The sequence below is a fragment of the Lepidochelys olivacea genome (genome assembly GCF_965140295.1).
Source record: "Lepidochelys olivacea isolate rLepOli2 genome assembly, chromosome: 14".
Taxonomy (NCBI): domain Eukaryota; kingdom Metazoa; phylum Chordata; order Testudines; family Cheloniidae; genus Lepidochelys; species Lepidochelys olivacea.
The window spans coordinates 553216-569545 of record NC_140424.1 but is presented as its reverse complement, the minus strand read 5'-3'; the positions used below and the strand labels follow the sequence as shown (position 1 = coordinate 569545).

Genomic DNA, 16330 nt, shown 5'->3' with positions numbered 1-16330 from the left:
GCCTTTGAGAGCTCTACCTCAATGCTGTCAGTCAGAACTGACTAGAATGATTGGAGGGGGTGGAATATGAGACAGGAAGGGGCCGGACACATACACATGTCCTGTCTCACTGCCACTGCCCTCAAGGGTTTAAATACCCCACCCCCGATAGAGCTGAGGGCATTTCAATCTTGTGTTAAGGAGCTAAGACCCAGGGGTGTCAGTAATGTTATAAGGAAGGCCCCCTCTTAACGGTGGAAATACCTGCTGTCTAGTGGGGAAGCCATCTATGTGCAGTGAGTGATAAATAACCTCTCTACAGCTCGCTCACACGTCAACTAGTTTTTCCTCAGTTAAAAATGTGAGCTCTTTCTTGTGTGATTTGGTTTCATGGAGTGGTCTCATTTGCTGTGGGTTATTGTAATGCCAACTTAATAGTTAATGTACATACAGCTCTTTGAAGATGTAAAGTGCTACAGAAGTGTTAAGAATTATTAACTTCACCCCATCAGACACAGGTGGGATTTCCTGCCCTCTGGGAGGTGAGATCAGCAGTTTGGATGGACTTTTCATTAAATGCAGGAAGCAGTAAAGATGCCATTTGTGACTTGGTCATGTAACATTTGGACTGATGGTCTCTTGGCTGAAGTCACTGACTTATGGTTACTTCTGCGTGGGTCCTGCTAGCATAAGTTAATTCTCCGTTTGTTGGCTTTTGCTGCATCCTTCCTTGGGCTTTCCCTTTGGAGATGTTTTCCTGGAGAGCTCTGCCGCCTGAAATGCATAAAGGGAAGTCTTCTAAACCCACTGGAATTTCCCTCGGGTCTCCAGTGTCCATCTCTGCTAATTGAGTCTGAAGAAAGTCTGGAAGCTATTGCAGGCTGCTCCTCCTCTCAATGTGCTGCACTCCTTGCACAAGATGTTTACAGGTCCTGTCAGATTACTACATGAGAGAATCTAATCTGCCTGCTTTCCCCTTCTGAAGAACAGCACATCAAAGAAATAGCAGTGTGTTTGATGTGTCTGCTTGCCTCAGTGAATGCACGTAATGGATTAGCAGCCGTTGGAGGAGGAGCCTGCTGGCTTCCAGCAGTTACACAAAAACAAATCTCTTGGATCTTTGATTTGTGTCTGCCCTACAGAGACTGGATTGAGGCACGTGGTCCTGCACACCCCACCTCTGGCAGCAGGATTAGGGGATGCTGTCCCTTTTCTCTCTCCCACTCCTGCCCATCTGGCAGCTTCCTCTGTTTCTGTAAATTCTTTCACTTAAACAGTGTTTGTTTGCCCTGGTGTTTGTGAAGAACATTCTGTCACTCTGACCCTGTGCTGTTGTTTATTTGCGGTAGTACCCACTATAAAAAGAATGTGCTTTGATCCAAGGAGCTCACAATCTAAGAACAAACATGTAGACAGAGGTCAGGGGAAGGGAAATAACAATAGATAATGTATACAAGTCCAACTTGTTCACTATAAAGTAGGTCTTTTTGATAGGGTGCCACCTTGCCTCAGTTTCCTCCTCTTCCAGCTGGTAGTCTGCCATCTCTCCTGGTAGTTAAGGAATTTGGAGTTTGAATGATTAGGCCTCTGGCCAGTTCTCCATTTTAGTATGCCCTTTTGGGGGGTTAACAAAACAAGTTTCAAAACACAAATTGTACACTGCTATCCTCCCTGGTCTTGGTAGTCCTTTGGCCCTTGCTGCAGGTTGTCCACAGCTTGCTTCCTAGGGACTGGATGGTCCTTTCCCTAGCCTCTCTTGGGTCGGTGATCTTTTCCCTTACAGCAGGGATGTTAGATGGTCCCTTCCAGAGGTGGCACAACAATGGTGTAGGATCCCAGAATGCTTGCTCTTAAAGGGCCCAAGGATTGTAACACATGTCCCAACTACCAGTGCCTTGTTACAGGCCAGAATGGAGGCTATTGTAGTAATTAAGGAGGCATATAGTGAGGGCCTGAATGAAAGATTTGACTGTGAGAATGGAGAGAGAAGGATGAATCCTGGAGAGAAGTGGCAGGACTTGGAACGGGCTGTATGTGTTGGGGTAAGGGAGGTGGGAGGAATGAAAGGTCGCCCCCAAGTTGCAGACCTGTGGAGGATGGTGGTGGTAACAGCGAAGAAAAAGGAGAGTAGAGTTGTTTGGTGGGAAGATAAAAAGTATGATTTTACCCATGTTCAGTTTCAGATAAGGAGACATCTAAGAGGTGGTGTTTAGAGGCTGGTATGCAGGATTGGATAGAAGGAGAGAGTTTAATGATGGAGGGGAGAGAGTTTGCGAGTCATCAGAACGTGGCAGGTAGCTGAAACCATATACGCTGATCAGATCATCTATAGATAGGGTGTAAAATGAGAAGAAAAAAGGGCCAAAGATGGAGCCCTGGGGAAACCCGCACAGAGCATCAGAGAAGGACCTGCTGAAAGAGTTGCTAAAAGAATGGCCAGAGAGGGACAAGGAAAACCAGGAGACCGACTGTATCTTGAAAGCCTAGAAGGCTGCCTGAGACAAAATCTCTGAAAGGGGGACCTGTGCTAATACAGAAACCTAGCAGTGGGAATGTTCATAGCAGCCATGGTAACTATCTCAGTTCTGGACCCTTCCCTTCAGCAGAAACATTGGACTCCTCAAGGGGTTTGGATGGAGCTTTTGCAGTGTGGGTGGAGTGTGAGCAAGGCCCAGCTATTGTTCTTTGCTTGATCCTGCTTCCCTGTTCCATGTGATTTCTTGATTGCAGTCTCCTGAAACAGGCCTGTTTTTCTGGGACCTTCAGGCTTGAGCTTACCTGTCGTACTGGCCCTTGGTCACCCAGTGTCCTTGAGAGTAACTGTGTTATGCATGATTCTAAGTGAGGAAATGAACTTTGGATTCCTTCAGATCTCTGCATGCAACTCTCCCTCCCTACAGAGGGGAATTGATTGCTGGTCCGTAAGTCTGTGTTGAACCCTTGGCAGCCCCATTTTGGATCATTTATTGGCTCTTGGTGATGGATAAGGAAGGATTTGGCAGAAGAGCCCTCACCTTTCATAATCTGAGGGCTGAGAACAGAAAGTTTACAGCACTAGCTCTTGCACTGAAATACTAAAGGGATTGACTGTAACCTGCCCCATGTCGAAGCCTTGCTGGGACGATGCAGAGAGCTGAAGTGCTTTTCTGCTAACTCTACTGATTTTGCGATGAATCCAAATACTACTTCAAATCCAAATACTGAACTCTTAAAATTTAGTTATTTTACTATTAATGCCTATTAACACAACTGAATTTTCCTCAAAACTGAAATGGTCTCTCTCCAGTGTTAACCTATGATCTGGTCAGTTCTGTGCAGAGGGAGAGATCCTGGAAATTCAGTCCCCATGCACCAGCAAGATGTTCACATCTTCCTCTGGGAGCCCTATGCACTCACCCATCAATTACTGTCCAGCCTCCAATCTCCCTTTTCCTGGCATGGTTATCTGGAAGGTGGTGGCATCCAAGCTCCAGAAGCATATGTCCTCTGCTGTCACCCCGCACCCCTGACACTGATTTCAGACCAGGCTGCAGGACAGAAAGTCTTGCTGATGCTGATGGATGGCTTCTCTCTGGTTCTGGATGAGAAACAAACCTTTGTGCTGAAACTGCTGGATCTCTCTGTGGCCTTCAACACTGTTGGTCATTCCATGCCTGGAAGAGATCTGCGGTTACATGAAGAATAGTTGGCACAAGCTCTGCTCAGGAAAGAGAAGAGTGATTCTAGTAGGGATGGGGAGGCACATGGTATTTGGAAGTTCCTTAGATTTCACCTGTGATCAACAGAATCAGCTCACATGTTGAAAGAAGTGTGTCACTGTGGGGTTGTGCTGGACTTTCCTCCTAGATGCACAGATTGCTACAGTGCTAAAGAATTATTTCGTTCATCTGTGCCTGATCAGGAAACGGTGCCTCCTCCTTTAGCCTGAGAGCTTTCCTTTGGGGCTTAGGTTGTCTTCACCTCCAGGTGAGGTTACTGCAAATCACTGTTTGGGGCTGTACCCAGCATGCAGCAGGAGCTTTCTAAACTACAAAGGCTGATTTTGAGCATGTCACACGTGTGCTACATGTACTTCACTGTCATCTGAGAGCAGAATTAAAGGGTCCGAGTCTCAAAATCAAAGCCTTTAACAGACTATGACACAGCTACCTCAGAGTCTGTCTTACCCTTCATGTATCTCCAAGGCAGCGGTGTGTCACAGGAACACAGTAGCTAGAGAGAGTTACATTTAAACTACTTGCTCCTGGGGCCAGAGCATTCTCAGTAATGGAACTCTAGCTACAAAACTCCTTGCCAGGAAGGGTTAGAATGAATTCAACTCAAATGGTTGGGATCAACCTGTGAATTTGGTCTTACTGCCCATGGCAGCAAGATGGAATTTGATGGCTTGCATCTGGTGCCATGCAGCAGCCTCTCTTCAGAACCTGTTAGATAGGAACATTTTCCTGCCTTTGGCAGCTTCTTGTTTTATTTTAGTCGATTTTGACTAATTTTTTTCAGTTTAGTGCATCAGTGCCTTAGTGCTAAATGGCTGAGTTCAAACCCTTGTGCTTCAAGTTCTGCGTATATTCAGTGGTCTTAGTCTCTTAATGGATGAATATAACTGTTGCCTTTTTTGTTTGGGTGTGGGCTGTATTCTTGACCATTGTTCAGGGTGCTGGTCCTTCTCCCACAGAACCTGCCACTTCAGAGATACTCTGTTAAAACTCTTTCTGTTGGAGCAAGAGGTGTATTGGATTCAGAAGGACAGCCCGCTGATTCAAAAAAGGAACATTCTCTCAGAAATCCAGTTCCTTCAGCGGCCCAGTAAGTAGGAATTCTACCCCAAAGCTCCTTTCGCTACTCCTGAGGAGAAAACTTCTACTCCTTTGACATGCTGTCCTCAGTCCCTCATATCAAGCTGTATGCGAGTTGAGACCTGAGCACTGAAGACTGGTACCACCTCAAGGCAGGGCAGGTAGAGGACAGTATCAGGGATGACTCAGAGCACCATGCTTCTTTCCTAGAGCAGGAGGAAAGAATCATGAACCTACTGACTCTTCTAAATCTTGGACCCACAAGCCTTATCACTCAGTGCTGGCCACTGTGGTGGACCCTTTGCTTCCTCCAGCACTGACTGAAGCCAAATCAACCGCAGTACCAAAGGGTGGAACCAGCAACAGTTCCCTCTTGGCTACAGTACTGATATCCATGGTACTGGACCTGGTGATAATGCCAGAGTCTAATGATGCCACGTTATTATTGATTACTAGCTACAGATTTAGAGTTCCAGACACTGCCTTTGGTACCATTGCTACAGGTACTGGTTTCCCCAGTAATGAGAAATCCTAAGAAGCCCCTAGCACCAGTACCTTCCCCTCTTACCAAGGGGAGGACAGCAGCACATCCAGAGCAAATATATTTCTTTTTCTTTTTCCTCAGAGTCAAGCTGTTTCCCTTTTCTGGTCATCCAACAACTTTTCCCTTGTGATTACCTTGATTAAAAAAAAAAACCACCTACAGCCCCCTATGGTCACCAGGGATTCAGTATAGGAGGCACTTGTCCTCAGGGATTCCTAGAGAAATCCAAATTACGATTGAAGATCTTTACTTGAAGGACCGGATCTTGTCAGTTCCCCTATGGATTAGTCATTACACACCCACAAGAGAGCCCCTCTTCTTTTACCAGCATCCACCTTGCATTAGCTCCCAAACAGCAGGTTTGATGCTCCTATTGAAAGCTGTATACCAGTTCCGCCACAACTTGCCTTTCTCTTTTTGCCATTTTTAGTTGACACCTTTCCTATTTTTCTCAGGCACAAACTGGGATTATTTCAGAGCATTTGTTACTGGAGATTATTGCCAAAGACCACTCCATAGAATTCCAGTTCTTGCCTCCTGTCTCAGGTCCCTAAGAGGGACAAATCTCGGGGAGACAATTGAGGGAAGAAGTGGGTTCTTTATTTCAAGTAGGAGCCAGAGAAGCACCATCTCAGGAGTTCAGAGAGAAGGGTTTCTATTTCAGCTACTTCCTTACTCCCAAAAGAAAAGGGGGAATGTGCCCTATCCTGGATCTGAGGCAACAAAACACATTCATTGACTCAGATTCAGAATTGTGATACTAGCCTCCATCATCTTTTTGTAAAGGTCTTTCCCCCATCCCGTCATACGCTGGTCGTAATGAACATCAGCCAGGCTGTTGTCACAGTGATACTTACAGCTCTTTATTGGACCAAACATTACTGGCTCACAGACCTCTGCAGATCTCTCGCCTCAATCTTCCATACTTATGTTCCTAGAATCAGGGAAAAATTTTGCACCCAGACCCCATGTCTCTTCACGTGACTGCTTGAAAGTTAGCTGGCTGAGCATAACGGATGGAGACTATTCCACAGAAGTCCAAGGATTATTGATATTGAGCAGGAGCCCTCTTCCACTTTGATCTGTAGACTGATCTTGCAGAGATTTTTTCCATCTGGGCTTCACAACAAAGTCCTAACCCATTCTAGATTACATACTCCACTTTAAGCTATCGGGCTTCACTGTCAGCTCTGTCAGGGTCCAGTTAGATGCCGTTTCAACTTGCCACCTTCCTGTTCAAACTCATAGTGTTCTCGTCCCATTGTTATAAAAGGGCTGCTTTATGCCTATCTCCCCCCACCCCCATTCAGGAACCTCCCATGTCTTGGGATCTTAATATAGTTCTGGTGGGCCTTCTGGCGCACTCCTTCAAATCTTTAACTAAGTGCTTTCTTCACCATTTCACCCTGAAAACAGACTTTCTGGTAGCTATCACATCAGCTAGAAGGGCTGGTGAGATCCAAGTATTAATGGCATGTCCTCCATACACAGTAGTCCATCCACAGGGATAAAGTAATGCTGAGACCCCATCCTAAAGTCCTCATTAAGGTGATGTCGGATTGTCATTTAAACCCAAAGTATCAGTTTCTCAGTTTTCCTCTCCAAACTCCACTTGAACCTAGGGAAGGCAAACTGCATACTATAAATTTTCCCAGTGCCCTGCTATATTACTTGAATAAAACAAAGCCACTTGATAATCCTCCTCTTTATTTGTGGCATTGGGGAAAAACTGCAGGGCCAACTAGTCTCTCCTCTGAGATTATCCTCTTGGATTACCCAATGCATTACAGTATTACATTAGTTAGCTAGTCTACCCCTTCATCAGGAATTGAATCACACTCAACTATTGCTCAGGCAATCACTGTAGTTTGCCTAAGAGACATTCTTATACCAGAAATCTGCAGAGCAGATATAGCTTATTTTGTTCACTGAACTAGTATAAACAATATTTGCAATCGTGCTTTTTCCAGTATAAGATGTGTCTGCATTGGGAAGGTTTGACGTCATAGGTATGCCAGCAAACCTTTTCAAATGGAGATTTGGCAGCAGGAACTAGTTCTTAGAGATGTTTTATCCATGTTGATCCCATGACTCCCCCTCCATCCCAGCTCCTTCGGAGTCTCTCTCTGCTGGGATTCTGAATTAGTGAGGGAACTGAGAACTGGTTGGGGCTGCTCTGCCCTGCATGCTGTCAGGCTGAGGTGGAGCACAAGGACATGCAGGGCATGGCCCCCATAGACACTGCTGATCAAAAGATTCTGACCTTGAGCACAGGAGACACATGCACGCTACCAGTACCTGGACAAACTTCTCAGAGAACCAGAGTTGCTGCAAGGTAAAATAACTGTTGTTTTTGTGCTGATGACTATCAAATATACAAACCTTTTACTGGACCCCTTTTACTGCCTCCTTCTTGGCAGTCTTCTTTCCCTGTCTTGAAGTACATTTGAGATTAAATCACCCTTTCAGATCTAAATGTCTGAGGCCATGTCTACACTACAGGGACTGTTGAGGCATAGTTATAGCACTGAAGCTATGCTGGCGTAACTGTAGTGTGGATGCAGCCTACAGTGGTGGAAGGGGTTTTTCTGTCACTGTAGGAACACCACTTCCCCGAGTGACGGTAGCTAGGTCAATGAAATCATTTTGCCACCAATCTAGCTGCGTCTACACTGGGGGTTAGGTGAGCATAGCTACAGTGCTTAGTGTGGTGGATTCTTCACCTCCCTGAGTGATGTAGTTATGTTGACCTACATGTTAAGTGTAGACCAGGCCTGAGAAAAGTGCTTCTCTTTGGGGAAAGGGGAGAAACAGCACGTTCTCTGGCTGCTTCTCTGCTGTTCAAAACTTGTGCTTCTTCCTTGACTCTGAAGTCCCTATTTCCCTCATCTCCTCTGCCTGCAAACTGCCTGTGACCAGCTCTGCAACATTGTTGGTATGTGCCCTGCCTCACTGAAGTTCTTAGCCATGTCTTCATCTCACACCTTGGCTATTGCAGCTGCCTTCTCTATGGCTTCCTCAAGTCCTTGCTCTCCAGAATGTATGAAATAATGCTGTTGTCCATGTTGTATGTCTGGTACCAAGACACAACTGCATCACTCTCCTCCTTAGATTATTTATTATTTGTGTCTCCTTTCTGCTAGATCAGGGGTGGGTGAACTTTTTGGCCTGAGGGCCACATCGGGGTTGTGAAACTGTATGGCAAGCCGGGTAGGGAAGGCTGTGCCTCCCCAAACAGCCTGGCTCACCCCCTCCCATGTCCTGCCCCCTGTCAGAGCCACCGCCCCCATCCCTGACCACCCCTTGGGACCCCACCCCCTATCCAACCCCCCCTGTTCCCTGTCCTCTGACTGCCCTGACCCCTCTCCACTCTCCTGCCCCCTGACAGGCCCCCTGGGACTCCCATGCCTATCCAACCCCCCCGTTCCCCATCCCCTGACCGCCCCCCCAGAACCTCTGCCCCATCCAACCTCCCCCTGCTCCCTGTCCCCTGACTGCCCTGCCCCTTATCCACAGCTCCACCCCTAACTACCCCCCGGGATCCCAACCCCTATCCAACTCCCCCTGCACCCTGTCCCCTGACTGTCCCCTGGGACCCCCTGCCCCTTATCCAGCCCCCCCGCTCCCTTACCATGCTGCGCAGAGCAGCAGGAGCATGCAACCCTGCCGCCCGTGCTGCCCAGCAGGAGCGGCAGGCCGGAGCACTGGCAGCGTGGCTGCGGGGGAGGGGGAACAGCGGGGGAGGGGCGGGGGGGGTATCCTCCCCAGCTGGGAGCTCAGGGGCCGGGCAGGACGGTTGCATGGGCCAGGTGTGGCCCGCGGGCCGTAGTTTGCCCACCTCTGTGCTAGATGCTTACATACATAGTAAGAAACAGTCCCTGCTCCAAAGAGAATACAATCTAAATTGTAATAGATACCTTAAGCTAAACAAAGCGTTGTGAAAAATTGTTGCCAGTTTTAGAGATGGGGAACTGGTGGATGGGGAGATTGACTTGCCCAAAGTTACAAAGAAAATCAACTTTTCTGATTTCTTTCTTTATCTCAAAATCTGGATGAGGAATTAGCTTTTCTTTGTTTGTTTTTTTAAAACCCTCCATTGGTCTGCGTTTGATGGAATAGTGGACATGTTGGGCCAAATTCTGCTGTTATTGACCTTGCGGAGTTATTCTGGATTTACACTGCTGTACGTAGAGTAGAATGTGGCCCCCTGATCTTACCTAGTGCTGTTCCACTCCAAGGGTTTCAGAGAGGTTGAGTTGTACAGACAGCTGCACTTCCTTTTCCTTGCAGGGAGTGTGTGGAGCAGCATGGTGAATTCTCTCCAGTCTGTATTTACATGCGAGATGAGGTAAGTCAGAAAACTCTTCTCAGCTGTCTCCCTTTCTCTGTTTCTGAAAATAAGGAAGACCCAGCACTGCTTTCCAGCCTGGAAAATGTTCCCCCTCCCAGCTTTCTTGAGGGGAAGTAGAAGAGCTTTGGTCTTTTCAAAGCCTGGTGTGTGTGTGTGTGTGTATGGGGAAAAAAAGCCCCTTTGGAACATAATCTGGAGCCATTCAGGCCTCTGAGCCCATAAAATGCTCTCAATGACCTGTTTGTGGGTGTTTTTAACTTTTCTTAAAGTTCAAGAGTCACAACAGTGGTTTCACTTCAGTAAATATTTTCTTTTCTCCATGTTTTGATCTCTCGAGCATTAATATTTTTGTTTAATATTTTGTGAGAGTATTTTGGAGTCTGCCTTCCCCAGCTGTCCCCTTCATCTCCTTCTGAACTCTGTGGATAGATCCTCCTTATTCTGGGAGTGGGTCAGGGAGGGGAGGGACATGAATGGAATCTGATTTCAGAGCCTAGAGGCGTTGCCTTTAAACCCACCTCTGGGGTGGAACTGGCCCTGAAAAGAACTCCTCAGATATGGCCATGTATGTCTAGTTAACTTTGCAGCTAGAATGGTTAAGAATACTACAAAGCATTTGAGTAAGTTTGGTAAGAACTGTGAAGGTGGGTGTTATGGTGGGAAGCTTTGATGCCACCTGCAGAAGGGGTGCCTGTGAGCTGGCCACTAGATGGCACAGTGCTGACCTTGCTATGCATATGTTTCTGGGCAAAGTCTCCTTGGCTGCCTCCTCTGGTAAGTACATGCCCTAAATCTCTGCCTCTGTTCTTGTTGCAGATAGCAGGGAGAGCTTCCCTGGAGAGTACAACGCTGAAATCACTTGGTCTGACTGGAGGCAACGCCATCATCAGGTTGGGAGGAGCAAAGTGCACTTCCTGTTTGGGAACTTTCCTCCTCTTCTCTCATAATTTTTCACTCTAGTGGTAAATTTGTTTTGTTTCAAGTACCAAAAAATGCATGAAAAAAAAAAGTTCAAAGAGATGAACATCGTGGCACTCAGTAATTATTGTATTTGCCTGTTTATCTGAAACTGCTGCCCAGATGTGCTTCCCACAGCTGCAGATCCTGGCACTGACCAGATGTGCAGATTAAAGGGGCTTTTGCAGATTTGTTTTTTCTCTTGAGTGAAACAAACAATTCAAAGCTAAAGTCCCTCTGACTAAGGAAAGGCCAAAACCTGCTACCACATCTTCCCTACTTTAGATTTCAGGCATATTAAACTCACAGGGCCTGCCATGCCTCTTGCTGGCTAGAATGTGGGAGGTCTCATTCTGTGTCTGCTAGCCAATCCACCTGCTCAATTTACTGGTGGCGGTACAGATGATAGTTGCTGTTTCCTGGAGGGGGGGTTTTCTCCCAGGGAATGCATCGGTCTCAGGTTCTTTAGGACTGACTTCAAAGTAACGAAAACTTATTTTCTGTGGGTTTCCTATGGAGGCACCTTGTGGGGGTTTGGGCTTTTGTGACCAGCAGTCTCCTCTGTGTCCAGGGCATTTTGGGAGGGGAGGACAGTTCTTCCAGTCAATGATTTTGCTTTTACTTCTTTCTGTGGTGTCTCCTTTTAAGGGTTGTCATGAAGAAATGTGGCTCCTCTGGCCAGGAGGAGGCTCTGGACACAGCGGCCCCATTTAGCAAGCTGCCAGTGAGCCCGGTCTTTACTGAAGGAGCAGTGGATATGCCATTACCTCACACAAGCATGCTTTCAAAGGACTTGGACCCCAGAGATGTGGCCTTCTCTTTAAACAACTGCACAGATAAGCAGGACTTGATTAAAAAATCCCAGGCCAGCTTGGGGGAGTTGTGGCCTCCCTCAGATCCTGCGCCTGCCCCATTTGTCCCTTTCTTTGGAGATGGACAGCGTCTGGGGGGGACCCCTGTAGCTGCAGACTTTCCAGTGTCAGATGTGCTGTCTTCAAAGCTGCCAACATCTCTCTCTAGTCCTGGAGGCCCTTCTAAGCCAAAGAAGTCTAAGACCAGCCAAGAACAGCTAAAGGAGCAAGAGCAGGTAAGGGGAGCTTTGCTTTCTTTAGGTATCTGGGGTAGAGGGGCTTTTCTCTCATCCTGCCTTGCCTGAGATTAGGCTTCTAACAAGGAAAAAAAAACCTGTCAGTTTTTAGTATTTTCTGTCCTGTAATCCTAGGACTTGAGCCACTGGGCTTGTGGCTTCTGACATTGAGGACATTGTGTTGCTGGGGAGTTGTTGCCTTTTGGACTGCTTGACTGATGTTCCAGAGATAGATGAGTGGTGAGGATTTAGGAACTTGCCCTCTGTGCAATGGACAGAGGAGTTGGACTGGGTTTCGAAATGTGTTGTCTCCTTTACAAATGGAGGCAGCAAGGCTGAGTTAGAAGCATTAAAAAAAGGGACTGGTTTCTATAGTGCCAGTCATGCCAAGTGCATGACAAACGCTCTCTGCAGCGCTAAGCGCAGTAGCCAGAATCCGTGCTTGCTTCCAGGAATGGGGCACTGAGCTCTTTCCCACTATTACTCACTCTGTAGTTTTGCCAAAGGAAAGATAGGATTTAGCTGGCCAGACTTGTACTTTTCCCCCCAGATATGCTTGTAACTTGTGGAGGCTCTGTTACCTTCTGCATGATTAGAAATATACACCTGTGGGTAGTGTCCAGGGAGAATGGATGGCCTTTTCAAATCTTTCGCAGCATGACCCAGTGCCTCTCTGTGTGGACACCAATCTGTTGTGAGTGGACCTAGATCCTGGGTTGCATGTGCTTCTAACCCAAATGGGTCTGAGTAGAGCCTAGTCGCTGTTTTAGTTCCGGGATTCTAGGGAGGACTCCCCTGGATCAAACCATTTGTCTGAGCTTTCCCTAGGACGTGAAACTCTCCAATCCAGCTGCCCTAGTCCTCAAAACCAGTGCCTTGTACCATCTTGTACCCTGCAAGCTGCCTAGTTGCTTACATATGCTCCCCCAGATTTCCACTTAGCAGATGGGACTCTGGCTTCTGGTTTAACACCTTCGGGGATAACGTGTCAAGAAAGCAAGGAACACAGGCTTAGCAAAGAAATTTCTTAACCACAGTCACTTTACTCTTAAAAAGAACTAGAGAGTTACAGATATTTGAAAAATAACAAAAGTCTTGAGATGGCTCCTCCCAAGTCTGATCTCACCCCTTCTATGAGTTCGAGGCTTCTCAGTGTTTCAGGCAAGCGAAAGTTCTTTCTGCCTTCTCTTTCCACCCACTCCTGCTTGTAAGTCGCAGTGTTTAGCCCCCTGTTCAGAAAAGCATTCTCTTTCTTCCCCACCCCCAATACAGTCTCTTTCCCTTTAGCCATGTGCCCATATTGACAAACAAATTGCATATCTACTGGCCATGCAGGTGCCCCTGTGCAGAAAATCCATTGATTCATGGGCCAGCAGTTGAGAGACCAAAGCTGACTGCTTCTCAGTGATGATCCTTCAATGAGGTGTCTGACATTTTGGGGTGCAATCTACACAAATGAGGGGGCTGTCACTACTGCCCTGCAAACTTGGGTGCCTTACAATGCTTTGCTGTTGTAGCTTCCAACTTGGGTCACTCACAGTCAGCCTGCAGGTCACACCAAGAGTGTCTTTGTAAAGCCATAGCACTTGTCCAGCAACACTGAAGCCAGCAGCCACCTTCTGGCTTCCAGCAACCTTGGTTACTACATTCAGGGTGACTCCAACACATCTAATCTCAGATTTCCCCCCAAAACATGTGTTCTGCACTATCCAGCTCTCTCCTGGACAGTCCAGATAGATGAGATCATCCATTGCACCTCTAAGGGGATTGAGGTACAGCAGCTTGCCTCCTCAAATGGAGTTACCCACACAGTTCACAGCACTGGATTAGTTTTGATAAAAGAATAAAACAAGCTCGTTTCATTACAAAGAGAGAGGTTTTAAGTGGGTAGAAGTATTAAGGCATTAGTCAGAAATGGTGACAAGAAAAACAAAGATAAAACGCTTCCTAATACTAAACGTAACAAACTAAACTTGATTCAAGGTGAAATTCTTACCACAGGTTTTCAGTATCATTGCTGACCAAGTTTCAGGTCAGGATCTCCTCCCAAGGTCCAACGGCTGTTTCTTTTGTCTTCGTAGGTGAAAAGAGAGAGATGGACAGGGAGAGAGAAAGTGGGGTGTTTTTGGCCCTCACTTTTATAGTTCAGTCACCCTTTGAAATGCATGTTCCTGAGTGTGACCCCTAGATACAGTTCTTTCCAGCTGAGAGCAAGGAAACATGGAGTCGGGTGGAAGAAGGCTTCTTGCTGTTTTTTTCCTCACCCGTGTATGCTGAAATTCAGATTCTTTATTTTTTTCTTCACCCCCTTGCTGTCTGAGGACTTTGTTTACCACTTACATGCAGACTGAAGTAAACACACTCCCTTTGTTTAAGACAGGCCTGGTTGACCAGTTATATCTAATAGGGGCTACGTGAGTTTGAACATGTGCCTTTAACATCACCATGGGGGGATTTTATAACTTGACACATAAGGTTGCTACATACATTTTACCATGATATTATTGACCAGCAAGTTCAGTTTTCAAATGATACCTTACAAGGCATATTTTGTACAAAAATTATTATAACAGTGTGTAGGGTGTGACTAGAGGAGCATATTCCATCAGTGTCAAAAACCTTTCCTGGGGAGGGAGGCTAGCTGGAATGCAATTCAATAACCTTACCTTGGGCAAAGTTAAATGTGTTCAGCACATAATACAAAATGGAGGTCCTAACAGAAAATGGAGATTACAAGACAAAATGGAATTCACAATTTGATTAAAAACTTCTCCTGCTGTCACTGGGTCCACTCTCCAGAAGCTGGGGATGATAGTCTCTTGGGTTACTTCGCAAACACAGGGGCTGACTTTTTTTTAACCCTACACAGAATCCCTTTCTCTGTTCTTTCCTTTTGAATGCTTCCTGCTATGGCATCCTTGAGGTTTGAGTTTTACCTTTTGGCCTCAGCCCTGAGCCAGTCAAGAAATTAAACAAATAAAATCTTAGAAGTAGCAAGAAAAATGTCTGGTGAGGTTCAGAGAGAGCCTGGCTTCATGGGAGCTCAACAGGGTGGAGCTTGTGTGCATGATCTCCCCCTTTGCAGGTTTCTCTGTGGCTGCTCCCCATTCTTGAGAGGGTTTCACTGCCTAGAAACAGAAGCCAGACCCTGGAAGGATTCCTGAGCCGCAAATCATGTAGCAGTCAGGTTCTTTTCCAGTTAAATTATGAATATTCATGTATGCTCCAGACTGGCTGGTCCCTTCTAATCCTCGGAATTGAACTCCTGAGAGAGAGGGGTTTGAGCCTGAAGAGCTGGACAGTGTGCTGCCTGCCCAGGCTGAGCTTGTCTCCCTCTGGCTGCTGTTCCTCCTGTATGGGAGTCCGGAGTGGGGAGCGGACTCTCCCATTCCTCCGTAGGGAAATGGCTGAAGAATCAGAAGGGCTGGTGTCATCCTTCACCAGCTCTGTTCTCTCTCTCCACCTCCATGTGCTGATGTGTGAGGCCAAACCTAGCTCCCCTTTCATGTCTTGCCTGTAGCTATATGGGATGCTGCTCTGCAGCCTGGTGTTCAGACAGGCATGGAGAGCTGAGTGGGACTCTGATCTCACACAGCGGAGGACTCTAGTTGCTCCTACCTCCTCAAGTCTTCTCTCCACCAGAACTGTAGTGCTGTTCTACCCAGTTAGAGTTGCTTCTAGAGCCAGCCTCCCACTCCCAGTTTGTGAGAGCTGCCTCAGGAGCAGGTTCTGCTGGAGGTTTCTGCCCTCATGTTCAACAGAATGTGACTTTGACTGATGCTTTCGTGCCCTTTGATCTTGGGTGCCTTTGCTGCTGATTGATTAAGCTGAGCTTCCGCCTCCCCTCCTGGCTTTCTCTGCCCTCCTCACTCCCAGCAGCAACACAGAGTGTAGAGCTGGCCACATGGCATCTGCTTTTTGTCCCTTTTCAGACCTGAGGAAAAAACCCAAAACAAAACAATTTTTTTTTTAAACATCAAAGGTCCATTTTAGTAAAAGAATCTTCCCATTAATGCTGTGCCTGTGTGTGGCTTTTGGATTGAAAGGGAGAGACTGGATAAAATCTGTGCGGGCGTCTCTTCATTTCTGGGCTAAGGATGGTTTACAGACCAGCCGCATGCTGGCTTTGATGTCAAAACATTAATTATTAGAAGGTAGCTTTACTCCAAGTTCCCCTGGAGATCAGAGCTCACTGCAGTGGGGAGAGGAGCTGGGTCTGCCTACCACTTCGCTTTGAAGTCAGAGGGAGCTTTTAAAGCCTCCCTCCACTGCTCCCTTTTTTAGAGCCAAAGTGATGACCTCAGATAGGCATTTTTGCTGACATTGGGTGTCTTGTGTGGGTTGGAGTCATATAGACATTCTGAAGCCTGATGGGTGGCTCCAGCATGTTGATCAGATGTGCCTGAGAACTCAACTTTGGGCAGCAAATATTGGAGACCATGACCAAGAACTGGTGTTGCAGGGTGTATCATCTCCCTGATTTATAATGCTTTTGCTCTAAGCTTCCCAGAAGGAGCTTCTGCCTGAGAAAGGTAAAACATGCCCTTCCCATTAATTATCTAAGTAGAGATTGGAACTTCCTAGTGTCAGCTAATGATTGTTTCCCTCTGCCATGA

General features: G+C 46.8%; 1 protein-coding gene across 4 annotated transcripts in view; it reads left to right on the top strand.

Annotated features, from left to right (window-relative positions):
• ASPSCR1 (ASPSCR1 tether for SLC2A4, UBX domain containing) overlaps positions 1-16330 on the top strand; it is an 87513-nt gene that overhangs the window by 24559 nt on the left and 46624 nt on the right. For all 4 annotated transcript variants that reach the window (XM_084647178.1, XM_084647180.1, XM_084647179.1 and 1 more), the window contains 3 exons: positions 9610-9667; positions 10487-10560; positions 11276-11714. In XM_084647178.1, coding sequence (XP_084503304.1) covers positions 9610-9667; positions 10487-10560; positions 11276-11714 — 571 coding nt within the window. The remainder of the gene's footprint in view (positions 1-9609; positions 9668-10486; positions 10561-11275; positions 11715-16330) is intronic.